This window comes from Dichomitus squalens (genome assembly GCF_000275845.1).
Source record: "Dichomitus squalens LYAD-421 SS1 unplaced genomic scaffold DICSQscaffold_9, whole genome shotgun sequence".
In the NCBI taxonomy this organism is placed as follows: Eukaryota; Fungi; Basidiomycota; class Agaricomycetes; order Polyporales; family Polyporaceae; genus Dichomitus; species Dichomitus squalens.
The window spans coordinates 892777-910374 of NW_006766891.1; the positions used below are offsets into that span (position 1 = coordinate 892777).

At 54.6% G+C, this 17598-nt stretch overlaps 5 protein-coding genes across 5 annotated transcripts; 3 read left to right on the plus strand and 2 right to left on the minus strand.

Moving 5' to 3' along the window:
* Window positions 1-518: 518 nt before the first annotated feature.
* Window positions 519-1085, minus strand: DICSQDRAFT_169100 (uncharacterized protein; the record flags this gene model as incomplete). Its single annotated transcript, XM_007364721.1, has 1 exon — window positions 519-1085. One exon carries the CDS (start codon window positions 1083-1085, stop codon window positions 519-521), a length of 567 nt encoding a protein of 188 aa, XP_007364783.1.
* Window positions 1086-2173: 1088 nt separating this feature from the next.
* On the minus strand, window positions 2174-4165 carry DICSQDRAFT_161008 (dolichyl-diphosphooligosaccharide-protein glycosyltransferase). Its single transcript, XM_007364722.1, has 7 exons — window positions 4120-4165; window positions 3908-4066; window positions 3736-3846; window positions 3157-3670; window positions 2950-3097; window positions 2676-2893; window positions 2174-2593 (listed from the first exon to the last, which is right to left on the minus strand). The coding sequence occupies exons 2-7, from the start codon at window positions 4053-4055 to the stop codon at window positions 2395-2397; spliced, it is 1338 nt and encodes a 445-aa protein (XP_007364784.1). The 5' UTR covers window positions 4056-4066; window positions 4120-4165; the 3' UTR covers window positions 2174-2394.
* Window positions 4166-7232: 3067 nt separating this feature from the next.
* Window positions 7233-8272, plus strand: DICSQDRAFT_84626 (uncharacterized protein). The gene is made up of 5 exons (XM_007364723.1): window positions 7233-7247; window positions 7315-7534; window positions 7600-7676; window positions 7735-7758; window positions 7819-8272. The coding sequence occupies exons 2-5, from the start codon at window positions 7355-7357 to the stop codon at window positions 8063-8065; spliced, it is 528 nt and encodes a 175-aa protein (XP_007364785.1). The 5' UTR covers window positions 7233-7247; window positions 7315-7354; the 3' UTR covers window positions 8066-8272.
* Window positions 8273-9065: 793 nt separating this feature from the next.
* Window positions 9066-10285, plus strand: DICSQDRAFT_179988 (NAD(P)-binding protein; the record flags this gene model as incomplete). The annotated part of the gene is made up of 4 exons (XM_007364724.1): window positions 9066-9142; window positions 9205-9496; window positions 9566-9717; window positions 9789-10285. The coding sequence occupies exons 1-4, from the start codon at window positions 9097-9099 to the stop codon at window positions 10283-10285; spliced, it is 987 nt and encodes a 328-aa protein (XP_007364786.1). The 5' UTR covers window positions 9066-9096.
* Window positions 10286-10722: 437 nt separating this feature from the next.
* DICSQDRAFT_57967 (ABC transporter) lies at window positions 10723-14745 on the plus strand (the record flags this gene model as incomplete). The annotated part of the gene is made up of 9 exons (XM_007364725.1): window positions 10723-11088; window positions 11800-13109; window positions 13202-13668; window positions 13723-13793; window positions 13860-13954; window positions 14010-14090; window positions 14144-14237; window positions 14299-14562; window positions 14626-14745. 9 exons carry the CDS (start codon window positions 10723-10725, stop codon window positions 14743-14745), a joined length of 2868 nt encoding a protein of 955 aa, XP_007364787.1.
* Between the last annotated feature and the right edge of the window lie 2853 nt (window positions 14746-17598).

A 17598-nucleotide genomic window follows, 5' to 3' on the forward strand; every position in this document is an offset into this window, starting at 1 on the left:
TTTCGATTCGGACCACTGCCTCGTACGTTTCCTTATTGTTCACTACTCGCTACGGTTTCCCTTTGTCCACACACGGACAATAGCTCCCTTTGTTCCCACGTCCGCTATTGTCCTACACCCCTTGTACTCCATACCCATGGCGACGCTATTGTTCTCTAGCGCCCATTGTTCGTTCCTTGTATATAGCTGGATCCCTTGCTACCTGGAGACTCTAGTTTCGACCTCTTGTCTCCAGGTAAGCCATCGTGTATTTCGCTCTGTAGATACTTCGCTCAATACACTACTTGTCTCCAGTCCTGCCTGTTGAGCTCCGCTCCAGTCTCACTGCGATCAGAGCTCGTCGGCGCTCCTGCCTGCCTCGCTCGTCTCCACTTACTCGCTCGACAGTCAGTCATAACAGTAGCCACAGATGTACAGTAGTATATATAGGGGACCTCTGTACCCCCAATCTACAGTCCAGTTCACTCGAACGTCTCCTATCATCGCTCTTACAAGCCTCTTACAATCAACCAACCCTTCTAGGTGAGTTGCAGGCTATCCGCTGTCGTTGCCACCCGTGGGAGAGGCCTTCGCCCCCCGGGTTCAACAGAGGACTCCAGCGAAGTCTTCCTGATCGGGTGCTTGTTCTTGGGGGTGGTGCATGTTGGCTGCGGTGGGGCAGAGGGGGGTGGTGTCTGGGGACGCGTGGGTGGCCTCGTGTCAGCGGGCGGGCTGACACGAGGCGGAGATGGCGCCGGTGCAGGGGCCGGCGACGAAACAGAGGGGAGGGGGGTGGTGGTGGGGGGGTTGAGGTAAGTGTTGTACCCCAGTTGGAGCATGTTCGCTATGAAGTCGAGGAGGGAGAGATGGTTGGGTGGGGGTTTGGCGACGTAGATGGATGTCGCTCCCTGGATGAGGTCGTCTGCAAAGGTGGCAGACTCAAGGAGCTCGGGGAATAAGTCCGCGAGGGACTTCGTCGAGTACTGGCGGCCATCAATGGAGACGATGGGCTTGTCAACGTTGGAGATGAGGTACTCGATCTTGGGTTTGGGAGGAGGGGTGGAGGTGGCAGGCATCTTCGACGAGGAGGGGCGACTGGTGGACATGGTGGTGGTACAGGTCGAAGGAGCGTGTCCATCATGAGTGCACCGCACGTCAGTGCACGGACCCTGCTGGCTCGGAAGTTATCTGTAGGTATCGCATGCCCTCCTAGTCTCGTTCCCATCTGTTCTAGCGTTTACAGACAGTACCTGAGAGTACCGCTAGAACGTCTGGTGCATTTCGGGCTCGGCAGAGGGCATCGTGACGATTAGTCACAGCACGTGGGCTTTGTCAGCCTACCCACCGCCCAGATGCACTGGACAACGACTCACCTCAAACCTGAAAGGTCGTCTTTTGGCTATTGGTCATGTAGTTTATGAACTCATATTTCACTTACACAATGTTCTCCAGGCAGAGCGGCGAAAGCGGAGGATGGAGAAGCCTTACGCATTCGCGACTCTGGGCGCTCGATTGCTGGTGGAGGAGGTCCATGGCCTGAGTGAAGCCATACTTCTCTTCACTGTGTAGATATTCCCAATGTCTCTTTTCACAGCCATATTCGAGTGTGACTTATTTTCGCCAAGACAAACAACTTCGGGAGGTGCGCGGCATGCTAGAATGGGGACATGGGTGAGCCCCTGAAGGAGTGCCCGTGTCAGTCACACCGTCTCTCAATCCCTCCCTTCTATCTTATGACCTTTGTACTATCATCAAGCAGATTGATTGCATACAGAGATTGTTATAAACAAACTATGCCAGATAGGTGGTTGCTGACGTACGGCGTTTTCAAGGCAGTAGAGTTAGTCCTCTGAGGACGGGAGTCACGCTGGTCACCCCGAGTAACCCGAGGTCACAATGCCCTCTGCCAAGCCCGAAACACACCAGACATTCTGAAGCCTCTCTCCCCCGGCGCTCGTTTCCCCTCTCCAGATCTTTTCACGATTCGTTCCATCAATTTCGCCTTCCTGTTTAGGTTTACTCCCTCCCGAGGCTTGCGGAGCGCAGCGACGCATCGAGTGCTGGGGCAGAGAGGCTAAAGAACGTCTGGAGCCGAGACTAATACCGAGTATGACCCTTTTTGTGAGGACAGTTAGGAGGCGGCAGCATGCCGGAATAGAAGCTTCGCGGACAACGCACAAGACACGTGATCTTCGGTAACACGTCAGTAGGACACATTCTAAAACAGATGGTGATAGGCGTGCATCTGGAGCATTTGGTCGAGCGTTATGAACATCAAGTCAGGATAAGCAGGGGATGACGAAAGATGAATGAGCGCTAGGCGAAACACTTCTTTCGTCCGTCCTACCGAAGGGCACTCTGATGCTAGCTTGTGTCGCGTGCAAGCAAATATATAGCAAAACAAACGGCTGTACATCACTCCGCTTTCAAGCCCTTGCCCTTCTTCGGCTCGCGCTCGTCGCCCGCGAGCCAGAGCGCGACGAAGAGGAGGAAGGCAGCGCTTGTACTGAACGCGCCCGCGTAGTACGGCCATGCAGCACTCAGGAAGCGCGGATACTCGTCGTGCCGCGGGGGCACGACCGGCACGACGGTCGTGCTCGAGAGGTATGACCAGCTAGTCCAGAAGACCCGTCAGCATAAACCCCAGTACTCTAGAGGGGGAGGGCGATGAAAAGTCGTGAAGAGGAGAGACGTACCCCTTGCGCTTGTAGTCGACGTTGAACTTGAACACGCCGTGCCTGTCCGGGACACGGAATGTGACCGAGTACTTTCCAGGCTCGCCCGCGACGGGAGGCAGCGAGGTGCGGATGTGGGGGTCGAGCATCGTGAATTCGAGCTGCAAGTCATTGATGCCCGAGTACGGCTCCCAGAGGTCCAACTCCGGGTCATATTTGGAGATGTACGCAGTGTACGTCTATGCAATGATACTCAGTGAGGTGTCACGCACAGAGTTAAGGGATGGGCACGCACAACTTGGTTATTGATCGTGTATGTTTCGCGCGGAAGCGTCTCATTGACTCGGTGGTGCTCGACAGTATCGATGCGAAGAACATTGGCCTCTTGGAACGTCCACGCCGCGACGTCCTTCGCGAACTGCCTGTTGCCGGACTTGACACCCCTTCATCGCCCTCCCAATTAGCCATGGCCGCTTCGCGTGTGCAGAGTAATCTGACTCACTTGGAGATTTCCTTGTCGATGTATTCGTCGCTGAAAATCTCGACACCTCCCACCCACGTCGCCCGTGCATTGCTCAGCGCCTGGAAGCCCGTGACAAGACTCAACGAGCTGCCCGCCCACAAGCCCTCCCCACTCTTTTCCGCAGCTTCGACGAGTGCGTCTGCCCCGTTATCACTATCCGCGTCTGACGCGAACGCCTGCGGAGGCGCTTGTAGAAGCGGTACGAGCATCGGGCTGTTGCCAAGCGCCTGTGGTACCCCGGAGAACCAGACGGGCGCGAGCCCGTCAGAGATGATGTGGTGTGCGCGGGGCGGTTCGACGGGGATGAGCGTCGCGGGCGTGTCACGCTTGGGGAAGTGAGAGATGAGCGGGGTGCCCGGGGGCGGGAGGATGAGCGTGAACTCGGCGGCGAGCGAGGAGAGAGGCGTCTGCTTGGGCGAGAGCGCGAGGAGGAGATTCGTCTTTTTGGATAGGAGTGAGACAAGGGTCTGAGGCGTGATGTCCCCGGCGAATGCTGATAGGGAGCAATGAGCAATATGCTCGTATGTCACAGGCTGCATAGAAGACTGGGCAACGTACTCTTGGTCTCGGGAGCAAAGACGACGACGTGCGCAAACTGAGAGACGTCATCCTTAATGATCTCCGGAGTGGTGTCCTTGGGGGACCGGAACGTGAGCTTGTAACCCTTCTCTGTGTAGCGAATCGCTGGCATGAGCAACATCCCTCGCTCACGAGGGCTGCCTTCACGCACTTTCGAGATCACCGAAGAAGATGGAGAAGTTCTCCTTCTTAAGCGATGGCTCAAGAAGAACGAGAACAGTATCTCCAGTGCTAGACCGAGCCAGCGCAAGGCTGGTCAGCGCCACAAGCGGAAACAGCAGAGTCCGGAGAAAGCGCATGCTTTGCGGTCCTTGACAGATATGTGAGTATATAGCAAAATTCAGCGATGGAGCATGGACTCACTGCAAATGTCCCGGCCTGAGCACCGCTAGAAGAATGAGATTGAGAACGGAGGGAGTAGGGAGTAGGCGTATGCCAAGCCAGGCGCGACCGCTGCGCACCTGCGACACGTAGAGCGAGTCACGTGCACAGACCTGGGCCACGTGGGCGTTATAGCAGACCACCAGGGCGCTTATGATCTCTCCCGCACTGGCAAGTTTGGTCCTTTCCCGGGACCCGAACTCATCTGCGAGAGTATCACTGATACGCTTTACACTTCTATGAACGAGCTGCCAGTGAGGCCAGCAACTCCTTCGCTCCCTTGTAAGCTCCCAAAGGAGGCCAGCAAACTACGTCGTGCTGTATAACATGGTGATATCTTGGGGGATTTTGGATGTCCTTGAGAGCGGGCTCCACCTGTGCGACTGTGTGTTCATGCATGTGAGTGGGAGAAAGGAAGAGTGGGTGAAGAGGACGAAGAGGTACATCCGGCTGCTCGGAGGGTGTCGATCGACGTCTTTGTCAAGAAGGCTTACTAGTGTGACCCCAGAAGCTACGGATTAAGCGCCTGACCCCAGAAGCTACTGACACGCCTCCAGTTCTCGCATTTCCCTGTCAAAAAGTGTGCACGGGTTACACGCGAGAAGACGTACTTCAAAAATATCATTGTAAAAAACAAAGAAGGAAATCGGAAGGGATTTGCTCCCGATACAAGTCAATCTCAGTAGGGTTTCAAGGGTTTACTGACCTTGGTGAGCTGCCACAAAAAGATCTGCAGCGCCGATCTTTCTGTAACTTCGCAAAGTGTTCTGAACATTCTCAATAAACTTTCTTGTTCAGTCTCCGAAGGGTTCCGGGTTGCAGTATTCGAAAGATAGGAAGAGGTCTCTCGAGCGTGACATTCAGCCACTGACCGAGATAAAGCTGACTTTCAATCTGAGCGCTTCGACAATGTTGCCCCGGCCAACTTCGCTATCAAACGACTGATAACAGCGGTGTTTGAATCGGCAGTCTTCGGCATTGTGACCATCCATGACAATCTATGGGCGCTTTTCCGTAGCTTCTGGGGTCAGACGTGTAATTCCGCGATGCTCAATGCAAACCTCCACCAATTTTCTTCATATTTCACCCATATGTACTGTCCAGGATGCAAGTGAAGTGTGCGAAGTCTGAAATGTATTGGAGAGGAAGGGAGGGAGATATCCATGAAATACGTTATGGGTCGTAGCTTCTGGGGTCATGCTAGTATATGAACTGTCCTGAAGCCTCGGAGGCTTCACGTGAGAGAGACAGCTTGAAAGAGTAAAAGAGCATCTGAGGCTGTATGGGGGATGAATCTTGTCAGATCGGCTTCGTGTAGTCCCCTTCTCATGAGTATGACTTGTCGACACTTCCGTGACTCCCTCAGGATAGTCGACTTCCTGCCGGCCCTCCCTTGCCTGCAACGCATTCGAGTACGGTGGGTGAACATCGACTCTCTCACACATGCATGATATTGCAAATCCAGGGGACAAGCGTACCCCCTCCGCTATCTGCACCACAACTCGAAACGCTTGTAGTGATGTTCACTTCGCATTGCCCTCATATGGGGCGTGATGCTCACAGGAGAACTTGAACTTACCCCAACGGTGCGGGTTCCTCGAAGCCCGACATACCATCTCAGATTTTCAGGGGAATCACGCTCGTATGTGAATGCGAAACATGTCTGAGTTATTGCGCCATAGCATCCCAAGTCCATGCAAGTGTCCGTGTGTGGGTCCGTAGCAAATCCTTTCCTAGTAAGTCCATTCATATCACTTCGTCAGGTCGTTCAAAAGGATACAAAGATGCAGACATCTACTAAGACAGAAAGCCCGACACACTCCACCCTGGGATGGCATATGTATCATCTTTTGACTCACGCCAGATGCCGGAGGATAGTGTCGGCAGATGGGGAGGGAACAATACAGTCAATACTACATCATCCCGACAAGTCCAGCATGCAGTGGAGATTCATCCGTGCGAACTCGGCAATCTTAGGCCTGTGCCATCGCTCGGATAATGTTCCTCCGAAGATGCCGGCTCACGTTATATCCGGGGCCGGTATCTTCAACAACAATCGGCGCCTAGTCGATCAAATATCGGTCCCTTGTAAGTTGGATTCCGGTTGCGACCCGGGCATGAATCGCGAGTATTTCTTAGGGAACCCATTTTCAAGAGTACTGAAGGGTGTATGTTCCTGAGAAATAGAACTCTTTGAAGGCATTTTGGCCGTGTACGAACGATCTCGACCTCGAACGCGCGCAGGCCACGTACGGCTAAGCTGCAACGGATGGATGTGCGTGCGTTGACAAACCATGGTTTGTCCATAGAGGCAGTCCGAGCAGGTCCAAGCCCGACGCAAAGCCCGGCCCGCTCGGCATCCATCTGAGACCATCAAGGCGCACGAATTGTGACCCGATGAGCATCAACGTGTGACTATGTACATCGGTCACGCTTCGCGACGACTTGCGCGTCGCGCGTCGTGCACGGCAACATTGACAATATTTGCTCACTACCGCGCTATTTGATGTTCGGTTGACCTGGATAGTGAAGGTCATCCCCCAGAAGCCTAATGACTACCTAGAGGAGCAACGAATATGCAGGTATGTACAAGTCGTAGTCTCGCGCGATATATACAACACAACTCATCACGTTCCTAACTGATCGGTGCGTCCCCGAGATGCTAAGCGGTTCCTTTCTGCATGCACTGCAATGATTGAGTGACAGGGACACCTGTCAGGTTCGATTGATGCCCTGAATACTGATACTGCTGCTATTACTGCATGGAGAAGGTGTGCGTACCGGTTGTCGCGATAGTCCTCAATAGTCGCTTCAAGAGTCTAAACTTCTCTAATGAGGCTGGGTTGCGTGCAAAGCTTGAACGTGTACGGTGAAGATCTGACATACTTACTGTAGTATGAAGAAACCACCTGTATGATGGGCGCCGGCGTATTTTGGGTGCGCCTTCATATATGATCAGGAACAGGTACGAGATCTTCGCCGAGGCCGACCAAACCCGCCCGATGATCGTTGAACTCAATCAGACCGGACCCGCGCTAGTAGTACTGCTACTTAAGCACTGAAGCCGTGCGGATGCTTCTGCACCCGTTCCAACACCCACTTACACTCCTGTACGCGCATTCTACGTTTTCCTCGAGGGCTGGTACGAGCCGAGACTCATTCTTCATCTGCATATAGGCGGCCGAACGCAAGTCTCGTTTCTTTTCAAGTTCAACAAATGCCTCGCCTTCAGTCTTTCGGATATGTCGCCTTGGCAGCCCTTTCGCTAGCTTACGCTCATTTCATCCCTCCGGTTTCCTGCGCGAACTCCCTTCAGCTCACAACTATCGCGGGGCGGAACAACCAGTCAACGATCGAATGCTGGACCTATTCTCAAGATTTCGTGGTGGCGGGAGGGGTATGGCTCATTTTGTGAAGGCGTTTGCTCTGTGCGACTTGTCCCGCTGACTCGTGGGTCGACAGTTGAACGTTCAGCAGCTTGGCGACCTTACTGGGGCGACCTACATTGAGGTCCCTACAAGCGCGGACCATACGCAGGGGTCAGTCATGCCCTTTCTCGATCAATTGATGCATATGCTCATACATGCTCGTCCGCAGACCGTACAACCCGTCAGGCCCTCAGTACGTCTGCTGCCATACCATCTATGATCCGTAACAGTGACTAATGACGTCGCATCGTAGGCTCTTCGTCATTCTCTCGGGCAACGCGACGATCACCTTCCCGGACTCGCTCGAGGTCCTCCACGTGAAGGCTAGTCAGCTGTACGCCGCCGCGGACACCCACGACGTCTCGGGGTTGGGGCACATCACGACCGTGAAGGCGGGTTCGAAGCTGGTGCAGTTCCCCTTCAAGGACGGCGTTCTTCCGAACCACACGTGGACCCCTGGCGAGTGCGCGCCGAGCCTGAACCGCCGCGACGAACTCTAGGGCAGTAGGGCGGCATGGGTGTGGACGGGGCTTTATTTATGTCGTGCAAGCCCGGGCGTGGACTGTTGGTCACTATCTTCGGCCCTACATAATCTTCTGCCCTCATAATTGTGGTACACCTAAGTTATTCCCTCAATGGAAGGTGTAATCTGTTGGTTCATTTCCGTCTGCGTTGTATCCGCGCGTGGGACAATTAGTATGCGCCTCAGCGGGCTTACAAATGACGGACTACCGAATTTCGAGGGATGTTCCCATCAAACGCTCTGTTGAAATCACCGAGCGTTCAGTGGAAGGAACAGTACGTAGCTGTCAGACTGATGACAACAAATCGGCGGACGCCGATCACACAAATATTGCGTAGACTCGCCTGAACGTAAGTTAAGTACCTTGCGATGTAGGGACTCACGTTTAGTGCTTCCAGTTTCTGCCAGCCATCCTTTTGCGCTCTAGCAGAATTGCGTATGCTGTCAGACGAAATGTGCTAATGATAGGTCCGACATAGTCACAGATAAGGTAAGATGTGTGTCAGCCCTAGCTCAAATGGGTAATAGACTGACGAAGCTTCAATATATGATTCATACAGGCTTACCCAACCGCATCAGCCATCAATGTCACCATGCTCACAGTTATTCGAAGTCCCGAGGTCGGGACACTGCGGGCTCCAAGACGATCGTGAGGGGAGGACGACGAATTGTTACACTAGCCTGCACCGTATTCAAGTTACACTTGATCTCTAAGGAGAGCGCATGTTCACTGGTAGGCCGATGCGGCTTTCGCGCGACCCAAAGCCTCCTGATGCTGACGCAACTAACGTACGAGCAATTGCCATGTCCCGACATCGACATGAGCTTCGCCGAGAGCCCACGCAATGATGGCGCTAGGACGTCTCACGCGCATCGGGCATCGTAGCCATCCATAGGACCAGTCCATATAACACAGGCCTGATTGCGGACTTCTGGAGCCCCAACGAATCGATAAGACAACCAGTCCCTACACCAACCACCACCCAACAGTCCGAGCAATCCAAGGAAATGTCTCTTCCCACCGTGGCTATCATTGGCGGAACTGGCTTCCTCGGTGAGTGCAGTGCGGATACGGAGGAGGACCTACCTGGGCTGACATTCGATGCACACGCACAGGCCAGCAAGTCAGCAACGCCTTCCTGACCGACTTCCGCCCCTCCTTCTCTCGCATCCGCGTCCTCACTCGTGATCCATCCTCGCAGAAGGCGCAGGATCTCGCATCCAAAGGGGCCGAACTGATCCAATACAGCGGGGACGAGTTGGAGAAGTCGTTCGACGAGGTGTTCGCGGGCGCCGACGTCATCGTGAACGCGCTGCCTGGCGGGGCCGACAAGGAAACGAAGCAGGCCATCATCAAGGCTATCGCTAGAAGCGGCGCGAAGGTGTACTTCCTGAGCGAATTTGGCTCGTGAGTGCTTCGTTTCGCATGCTTGTGGAGAGATCGGATTCAAGCTCAACTGTGTCCGGATGCTACCAGCGATCACCGTATCAACGCTTTCCCCGGGTACGAGTCGGAGGAGTGGCTAGGGAAGCAGGAGGTTGCGAAGGAGACGAGGGCCGCGTTCAAGGGCAAGGTCATTGCGCTCTACACGAGCGCGTTCATCGAGCTCGCGGTCAAGTTCCCCGCCCGTACGTTGTGCTGCGTCCGGTGATCTTCTCTTTGTGAACGCGGCACTGACTTGAACACCTGACTCTCACAGTGGGTATCGACGTCAAGAACAATGCGTTCACGGCATACGGCTCGCCCACCACAAAGATTTCCCTCACCTCGCTCGCGGACATTGGCCGTGCGGTCGCGCAACTGTCCATCCTCGCGACTGACCCCGCAACGGCCGCCTCTGTTCCTGACGATATTCGCATCGCTGGCGACACGGTGACGATAGCGGGTGTGCGGGACATCGTGGCGCGTGTTAAGGGCGTGGCCCCCGGGGAGATCAAGACCGTAGACGTTGCGCCGATAAAGGAGACGCTCAAAGGTCCCAGCCCCCAATTCTTCGACTACCTCAGGCGAGTGGCATTGTTTCCGTTGTGTCCGCATGGCGGTGACGGCATGTACTCACATGCATGGGTGTATAACAGGGTTGTATTGGGCGAGGGCAAGGCAGATTTCAGCTCGCAGAACGACAACGAGTTGGTCAACCCTGGCGGGAAGCTATGGAAGTGGAAGTCGGTCGAGGAAGCCATTGGTGGTCTGTGAAAGGGAGGTTGATTGACAGAAGTATGTACACGGCGGTTTCTTTGTGGGATACTCAGAACGCATAGGATGTTTGAGCCAGTCATGCATGTTACGTTGCAGCGTCGATTTTCATCCTACGGAGCAGCCGTATGAGCCTAACAGAACCCATGGCCGTCCCACAACCGTCTCCGTGTGGCATGAGAAATGAGGGTGTCGTGGAATGCTCTTGCAATGTGGTGGTGAATAAATGCGAGAAGCAAGAGAAGCGCACATGCCGGGTTTGGAGCGGGTAAATGGAGCGAGACGCCCGTGCGTTTCGTCCCCACATCCCACCAGCCAATCTTGATATTTACAGCAGACGTCAATGTTGCTTCGACGCAGTCCTTCACTTTCTACCCGCCTTCAGCACCCCACATCTCCTCGTCCTCGTTGCGTACCGCGAAGTGACGCAGACCGACATGTCTACTTCTTGCGAGAACTACGGGACCCCTAACGGCACAGCGTGTGCCTGCCCTCCTGGCTTCGGCGGTTCGACGTGCGCCCAACCCGCCTGCGGCGGGACCATCTTCCAGGGCTCGGCGCGCTCCTTGGCCAACGGATCTCCTTTTGCAAACCTGACGTCCTCGGGTTGCTCCTGCGAGGACGGCTGGACGGGAACGGGATGTAACGTCTGTCAAACGGCCAAGGCGTGCCAGTCCGGCTTCGCAAGCGTCGCCGGTACCTCTGGATCTTTGACCGGGGCCAGCACCGGACAGAACAATACCATTGTGTGCAACGACGTGCCAAGAGTTTATGCTGCAGGAGAGATGAGCTGCGACGTACAGGTGAGTCCGAGCTTCTCGGTACTGGTCTTTAGAACGTCCGGCCAGAAGGCTGCGTTGTGCTATCATCGGAGAACACGTAGCATGCACATTCCTGCACGCGCCCACCGAGCGCCGGAACTCGGATGGTGCCTTTGAGCTGTACGCTATGCATAGTTTGCGGTCAACGCTCTCACGACGCATCTGACGACGAAGTCGTTAAGATCCCTCTCACACTTGTCGCCTGAAACTAGCAAAGTCCGCTATCTGCGAACGTCGTTGTTCTTTAGGCTAGCATTTAGGCATATACCGCTCTATATGCAGAAGCGACTTACGAGTAGCCGCTCGTCGAAGCAGGCGAGTTCTCGCCTGTGGCTAGCGATGAGGCCCCGAGGATTATACTCAGGCTACCTACGAGGAGCAATCGTACCCCTGTGTCGTTCAAGAGCGCGTGGATCTGGCTGCTACCAGAACGGTCGTGGGGTAGCATCGACCACGCTAGCTCAAGAGAAGGCATTGCAGTACCTGCATCTCGCTATCTCTTTGTGTCTTGCGTGTAAACAATTTTTTGCACTCTCACGTGCATCTGATAGGGGGGATAGTCATGAGTATCATGATACCTTGCTGTTGTCTCACGAGCATCCTTCTCAAAGAGTGCAGCCTTGAGAAGTGGAGTGAATCCTGATATAATTTGTCTCCTATTCATCTGTGAACACATCCTGATACAATCCACAGAACCCTACCCTCCAGTCTTTATTTCCCGGCTCATCCACACTCACTGTCCTACGCAACCTCAATTCCTCTTTCACTCCACTTCCCAACACCACCGCCTTCGGACCCAGCGGCTCCGTGTATGCCCAACTCTTCTACGAGGGTGTGGAGCAGTTTTTCTGTGCTGCCGACACGTGCGCACAGGACCTCGGCACGGGCGATGGTAGCGCTAATTGGAACTGCCAGAACCTCAAGTGCACATGTATTCCTAACACCGCCTTCTGCGGCGCGGTGCAGCTCACGAACCTCACGAGCATTATTGACACTCTTAGCGGCACCCTCGGCATTTCCTGCGACGCCCCCTCGGCTGACAACAACACGGCGAACTGTGCATTCAAGCAGGACACCATTCAGCAGGTGTTCGGCTCCGCAGGGCTCTCGCTCAGCGGTTGCGCCTTCGGCGAGTGCATCGCGCAGAACGTTATCGACACCCTCTCCGGCAACACTACCGCTAGCAACGGCGCGAGTAGCGGTGGCTCCTCTCTGAGCGGTGGTGTCATCGCTGGCCTCGCGGTCGTGGGCGGCCTCATCGGCATCGCACTGCTCCTCTTAAGCCTTGGCTGGCTCTCACAGCGCCGTGCGCGCAAGAGCACGAGCGGCTTGCGCTCTTCGGGTGGGGTCATCGTGGAATGGACCGATATCAGCTACTTCGTCCCCCAGCCCACTTCCGGCTTCTCGCTCCGTCGCCGTCGTCGTGCAGGCCTCGACCACCAGAAGGTCGTGCTCGATAACGTCAGCGGGCGCGTCGTGCCGGGAGAGATGATGGCCATTTTCGGCCCTAGTGGTGCGGGGAAGACGACGCTGATCGAGATCCTCGCGCAGAAGCACAAGTCTGGTGAGGTACTCGGGAGCGTCTCGTTCCCTGGGACCGGGAGCAGTCAACCACGCGTTGGCTTTGCTCCGCAGCAGGATGTCCTACCTCCTATGCTAACGGTTCACGAGGCCCTGCTGTTCGCCGCACGACTGCGCTTGCCTGAAGGCGTGCCAGACTCGGAGAAGCAGGCGCGCGTCGACGACATCTTGGACCGCCTCGGGATCAGCCATATACGCAATGTCCGTATCGGAGACGGGGAGAAACGGGGCATTAGCGGAGGGGAGATGCGTCGAGTCAGCATCGGGCTGGAGCTTGTAGCGAAGCCTGACGTTTTGCTTCTCGATGAACCTACTTCGGGCCTAGACTCTGTCTCCGCTGCGAAGGTGGCCAAAGTCCTGCACGCGCTCGCACACGACCCAGAGAACCCCACCGCGGTCATCGCGTCCATCCACCAACCTAGGTATATCTTTTGCCTCTCTTCCATTCGCCCAGTGTGCGAGTATGCCATCGTTCTCCGCATGATGCTCATCCGTTGTTTTTGCATTACCGCAGTTCGCAACTCTACCACTCTTTCGACCAGATCCTGCTGCTCTCACATGGGCGCGCGCTCTACTCGGGTCCAGGCGGGTCCGCTCCCGCGCAGCACTTCTCTGCACAAGGCGTGGCATACAAGGAAGGCTACAACGTGGCCGATTATCTTCTAGACATCGCGAGCGATCCGCCCGTGGGGCTGTTTCAGCTCTCGAATGGTACGACCAAGAGCGAACCGCCGGACGTCGGCACGTCTGGGTCTTCTGACGAGGTCGAGAAGGGTCTTGTGGGTGGCACTGTGAACGTCAATGGTGTGGTGAGCCAGCGAAAGCCGAAGCGGCGGTCGTGGTTCGCGGGGACCTCGTATACCGCGACATTCTTGACACAATTGGAGGTACTCTCCGGCAGGGAGTGGAAGATCCTGCGGAGGGACAAGACGCTCTTTTTCTTGCATGTCGCCGTCGCGTCGGTACTGGGTGTTTTCTGCGGTAGGTGCTATGTCGACTTACTCAGGGGCAATGGTCTGGACGCGACTTCTGCAGGTGGACTCTACTTCAACACTGGCATCACTATCTCGGGCTTCCAGTCACGAGTAGGATGCCTATTCTTCTTGGTGCGATGTCTTCGCCCTGGCGGATGGCTTGTGTGTCGCACTTACCTTTGTTGCCGCATTCTCTAGGGCGCGCTCATTGCGTTTTCGTCTCTGAGCGCTCTATACAATGTCGTAGAGATCCGTCCTCTATTCCTCCGGGAACGATCAGGAGCATACTATAGGTCTGCATACACGCATTATAATCTAGTCATGTACTGATGTTTCACCCTTGCGCAGTCCCACAGCCTGGCTCCTATCTCGGTTCGTTTTCGACGTCGTCCCTCTCCGTATCATACCCACCATCATTGTATCTACCATGTGCGTAGGCCCTTCGAGGCGCGCATTCATGCAAAAAGCTGACGACCATATAGCACGTATTGGATGGCGGGCCTTGCGGATGATGCGGCACATTTTTTCAAGTTCCTTTTCATCTTAGTTCTGTACACGTTAGCCATGACCCTCTTCGTGAGTGTCAGTGTCCCTACTCGACCGATACAAACTCACCACAGACTCCCACGCTGAGCAGAACTTCCTACTCGCCTGCCTGTTCCGCAACGGTGGCATCGCCATTCTCATCTCCGCACTGACAGCACTGTACCAAATGACGTATGCCGGGTTCTTTGTGCACCTCAACGACATACCTCCCGTATTACGTTGGCTGCAGTGGCTTTGCCCTCTGAAGTACAATCTAGAAGCACTCTCCGTCAACGAGGTCGGCTCTGGGCTGATGATCGAGGATTCGCTCGAGGGTGTCCCGGTCAACGTCTCGGCGTCGCTCATTATGCAGACTGTGAGTTTCCGCGTCCTTGTAGAGCTCTGATTGCCTGTCTTAACGTTTGACCGAATCTTGCAGTTATTCGGCTTCGGGGAGAATAACTACTACCGAGACGTGCTTGTGCTGTTCGCTTTCATCGCAGGCTTCGGGCTGGGAGTCGTATTTGTGGTGTGGGCGAGGGTCCGTGAGCGCCGGTAGTCATGTTTGGGTTCCGAACGGTGTAGAATCAGGACATAGATGTCTTCCTGGAATGTTGTCATGACTTAGGCCTTACGTCCGAGGGTGCGTTTACGGTAAGCTTGAGGTGGTGCGTCCTCACGTTGCTCTATAGAGAAATACTGTCGGATCTGCCACCACCGTCCAACCTGCCACCACCGTCCAGCCTGGAGTAGCCTACAACGAGGTTTGCAAAACTGATGGTTAGCAACCCTTGGAGGTGTCATACCCCCCTTTCCGCGCGGGAGGGCACGGGCGCATCAATGATCAGTGATGGGTGAAGCGTGAGCGCAGGATATGAAGGTGCATCCCGCCCGTAAAATCTGACGAGGACTGACCTCTGGTACGAGGTCAGCTGTAATTGAGATGTATGCTTGGAGAATTGCATGATGGTAATGGTATCAATCAGGAGCGTCACGTGTAAGGGGAGAGGGGAGGTATGACACCTTCAAGGGCTGTTAACCCTCAGGTTTGCAAACCTCGTTACAGTCTCTACCAGCCTGCCACCTCCCTTATCAGGCCGTCAGGTGCTCGCCATGCGCCAAAGACAGTAATGCGCAAGAGCGTTTCCTCGTATGTCTATATGGCGCGCAGACGCTGGAGGATGAGTGTCCCGCGAGCCTTCTCGCTTCTCCGATTGCGGTTCAAGAATCCGGCATGATGAAGTGAAGCTGCGTCGGTGATCATGCATTACTGGCGGTATGCGGTGTCCTCCAGACCTCTTTTTAGTTGTTAGGTTGAATCTGCTTGTAACCTGCAGACTCACAGGAAGAGCTCTACAGCGAGTTTTTGTCATGTCGTGCATAGAGTTAGACTTACTGATATCATTGACTCCCGCAGATTGTTGACAAACTCGCCCCGTGTCTGTACGCAAACAGAGGGGAATCCCGCAAAGCACCCCTCTGTGCCGCCTTTGGAGTACTCGTCAAAATGTGGCCGTACTTCGTCTGGACCATCTTGTGGACATCTGGCATTTTTCTGCTCTCGGTAGGAGTGCGTCATCTTCAAGCATAGGTGACCGTTCAATGAGGCACTGGGACGGTTCGCCGCAGCGTCCTAGCACATCTGTAGGGATAAGGACTTCTATGCGGATCGTCAACTGGCCGAGCAACTTCGCTACTAGCTGCTCATTGCCTTCAACGGCCCTGACAGAGAAAGCCGCGTGTGCTTAGCAGCGATCGATTCCTCCAGTTGACACTCTTCTTTCGGCATTCGCGGGCCTTTGACATGTCGTCTTTCTCATCGGACATGAGCCGATTCGACAACCGCTCATTTGAAGTATACAATGAGGCTATCTCCCCCATGTACCATGGAGTGGTATGATATGCATCCAACCGTGATCACTACAATGATAGCGATCTGGTGGAAGAGACGGACATGAGCCTATCCGCGAGGAGTCTGAAGAAACGTTACATTAGCAGATACCAGAATCAAGTCGGAGATGAAAGACGTACTGCAAAGGTCCATACGAATATAGCGAGAAGGGAAACACCGAACAAGCTGAATACCGTCCACAGCTAGTCGGACCCCGCGAGAGAGAGGTTGTAGTCCGCATAAGTTGGAGGGTTAGAATCAAGAGCTTGTTAGAGCTGCAAAAAATCGCTACGACACGCTGGTCTTGATCTGATACAAGCCACATGACATCCTGCGAGATTATTGCGTAGTAGTCATGCTAGAAGATGGCCGCCATGCTAGTCGTCAAGAAATACTATGTAGGATGACTGGTGGAGTACAACAGGTACAAAACGTCCATGAGCGTCTACGCCGATGCCCACTGACCACGTGGACCTAATGGCGCATTAGCGCGTGCGAGACTATTTTGTAGCTCATCGTTCTGTGTTTCTCTCCGTACGATGGCCACATAGCGTGTTCGATTCACTGCTCAGATCCTCAAGCTGTCGAATCTTCCTGGTATTTTTCCGTTTCGGCACAGTGTTCTTGGCCGGCTCTCAGATCGAGTGTGCTTTGCGTAGTTACAACAGATGGGGAAGGTCATGCGGGGAGTCATTACCGGCGAAAGTCGAAATAGCGGCTGGTAGCTGAGCTATGAACGAACCTCCATCGTCATCTTCCCCTGATAGATGGTGCCGCTTACAACAAGTTTGCGCTCGGTTTTAAGACCTCTGACAAGATGTCGTGTGGACGTTCGTAGCTGAGCCCAGTGAGTAGTAGCTCATACGTTCAGCTGAATCACCAGACTGACCTATAACTGGATGTCAGGATCAGATACGAGCCGTGTGCACACCAAAAGCCTTTGTGCGCCCGTTTTGGGTAACTTTCCCGATCAGGATCTCCGTCGCTGGGCGAGAGGTTGTAGCCACAAGCGCTGAGACATACTGCCTCTTCTCTCTTGATTCCTACCTCGCCTTCACCTTCCAGAGCCTCGTATATCATTTCGGCGTATCTATGGACGAACTCAAGGAGTTGACAGCGCAAATTTCCTTCGGCAAGTTCTTGGACGCTTTTTGCGTTCAACCACACCCCGACTCCCCTCGATACAAGTCAAAGTCTCAAAAATGTACTACGCGGGCCTATCACGAAGCAGTAAGGAGATTAAAAGAAGGTCACGGCTCATACTCTGGTCGCATGGTAGTGTCCTTCATTTGCAGACGCATGAATACGGCTGACCGCTCTTGGCTTTGGCCTAACCACCGTGGCGTCTCAGGCCGATCTCTTGCAGAAGTTCAAGCTGTGGCCGGGGCACAAACTCACAATTCAATCTCACGACGCAGCTGCCTTTGAATGGGCCCTCATCGAGCCTCTCCAGGATGCCCGCCCCGGATGGGCGAGTCCACGAGTCCTATTCCGCTTCTGCGAGATCGATCCTCGTCACGA

Excerpts from the sequence above, each read along its gene's own strand:
- DICSQDRAFT_84626 (XM_007364723.1), top strand. The coding sequence starts at position 7,355 with ATGCCTCGCCTTCAGTCTTTCGGATATGTCGCCTTGGCAGCCCTTTCG. Across the intron at positions 7,535-7,599 it reads ATTTCGTGGTGGCGGGAGGG|TTGAACGTTCAGCAGCTTGG; the intron begins GTATGGCTCATT and ends GTGGGTCGACAG. Across the intron at positions 7,677-7,734 it reads AGCGCGGACCATACGCAGGG|ACCGTACAACCCGTCAGGCC; the intron begins GTCAGTCATGCC and ends GCTCGTCCGCAG.
- DICSQDRAFT_161008 (XM_007364722.1), bottom strand. The coding sequence starts at position 4,055 with ATGCGCTTTCTCCGGACTCTGCTGTTTCCGCTTGTGGCGCTGACCAGC. Across the intron at positions 3,847-3,907 it reads CTTCTTCGGTGATCTCGAAA|AGAAGGGTTACAAGCTCACG; the intron begins GTGCGTGAAGGC and ends TTCGCTACACAG. Across the intron at positions 3,671-3,735 it reads CTTTGCTCCCGAGACCAAGA|CATTCGCCGGGGACATCACG; the intron begins GTACGTTGCCCA and ends GCTCCCTATCAG.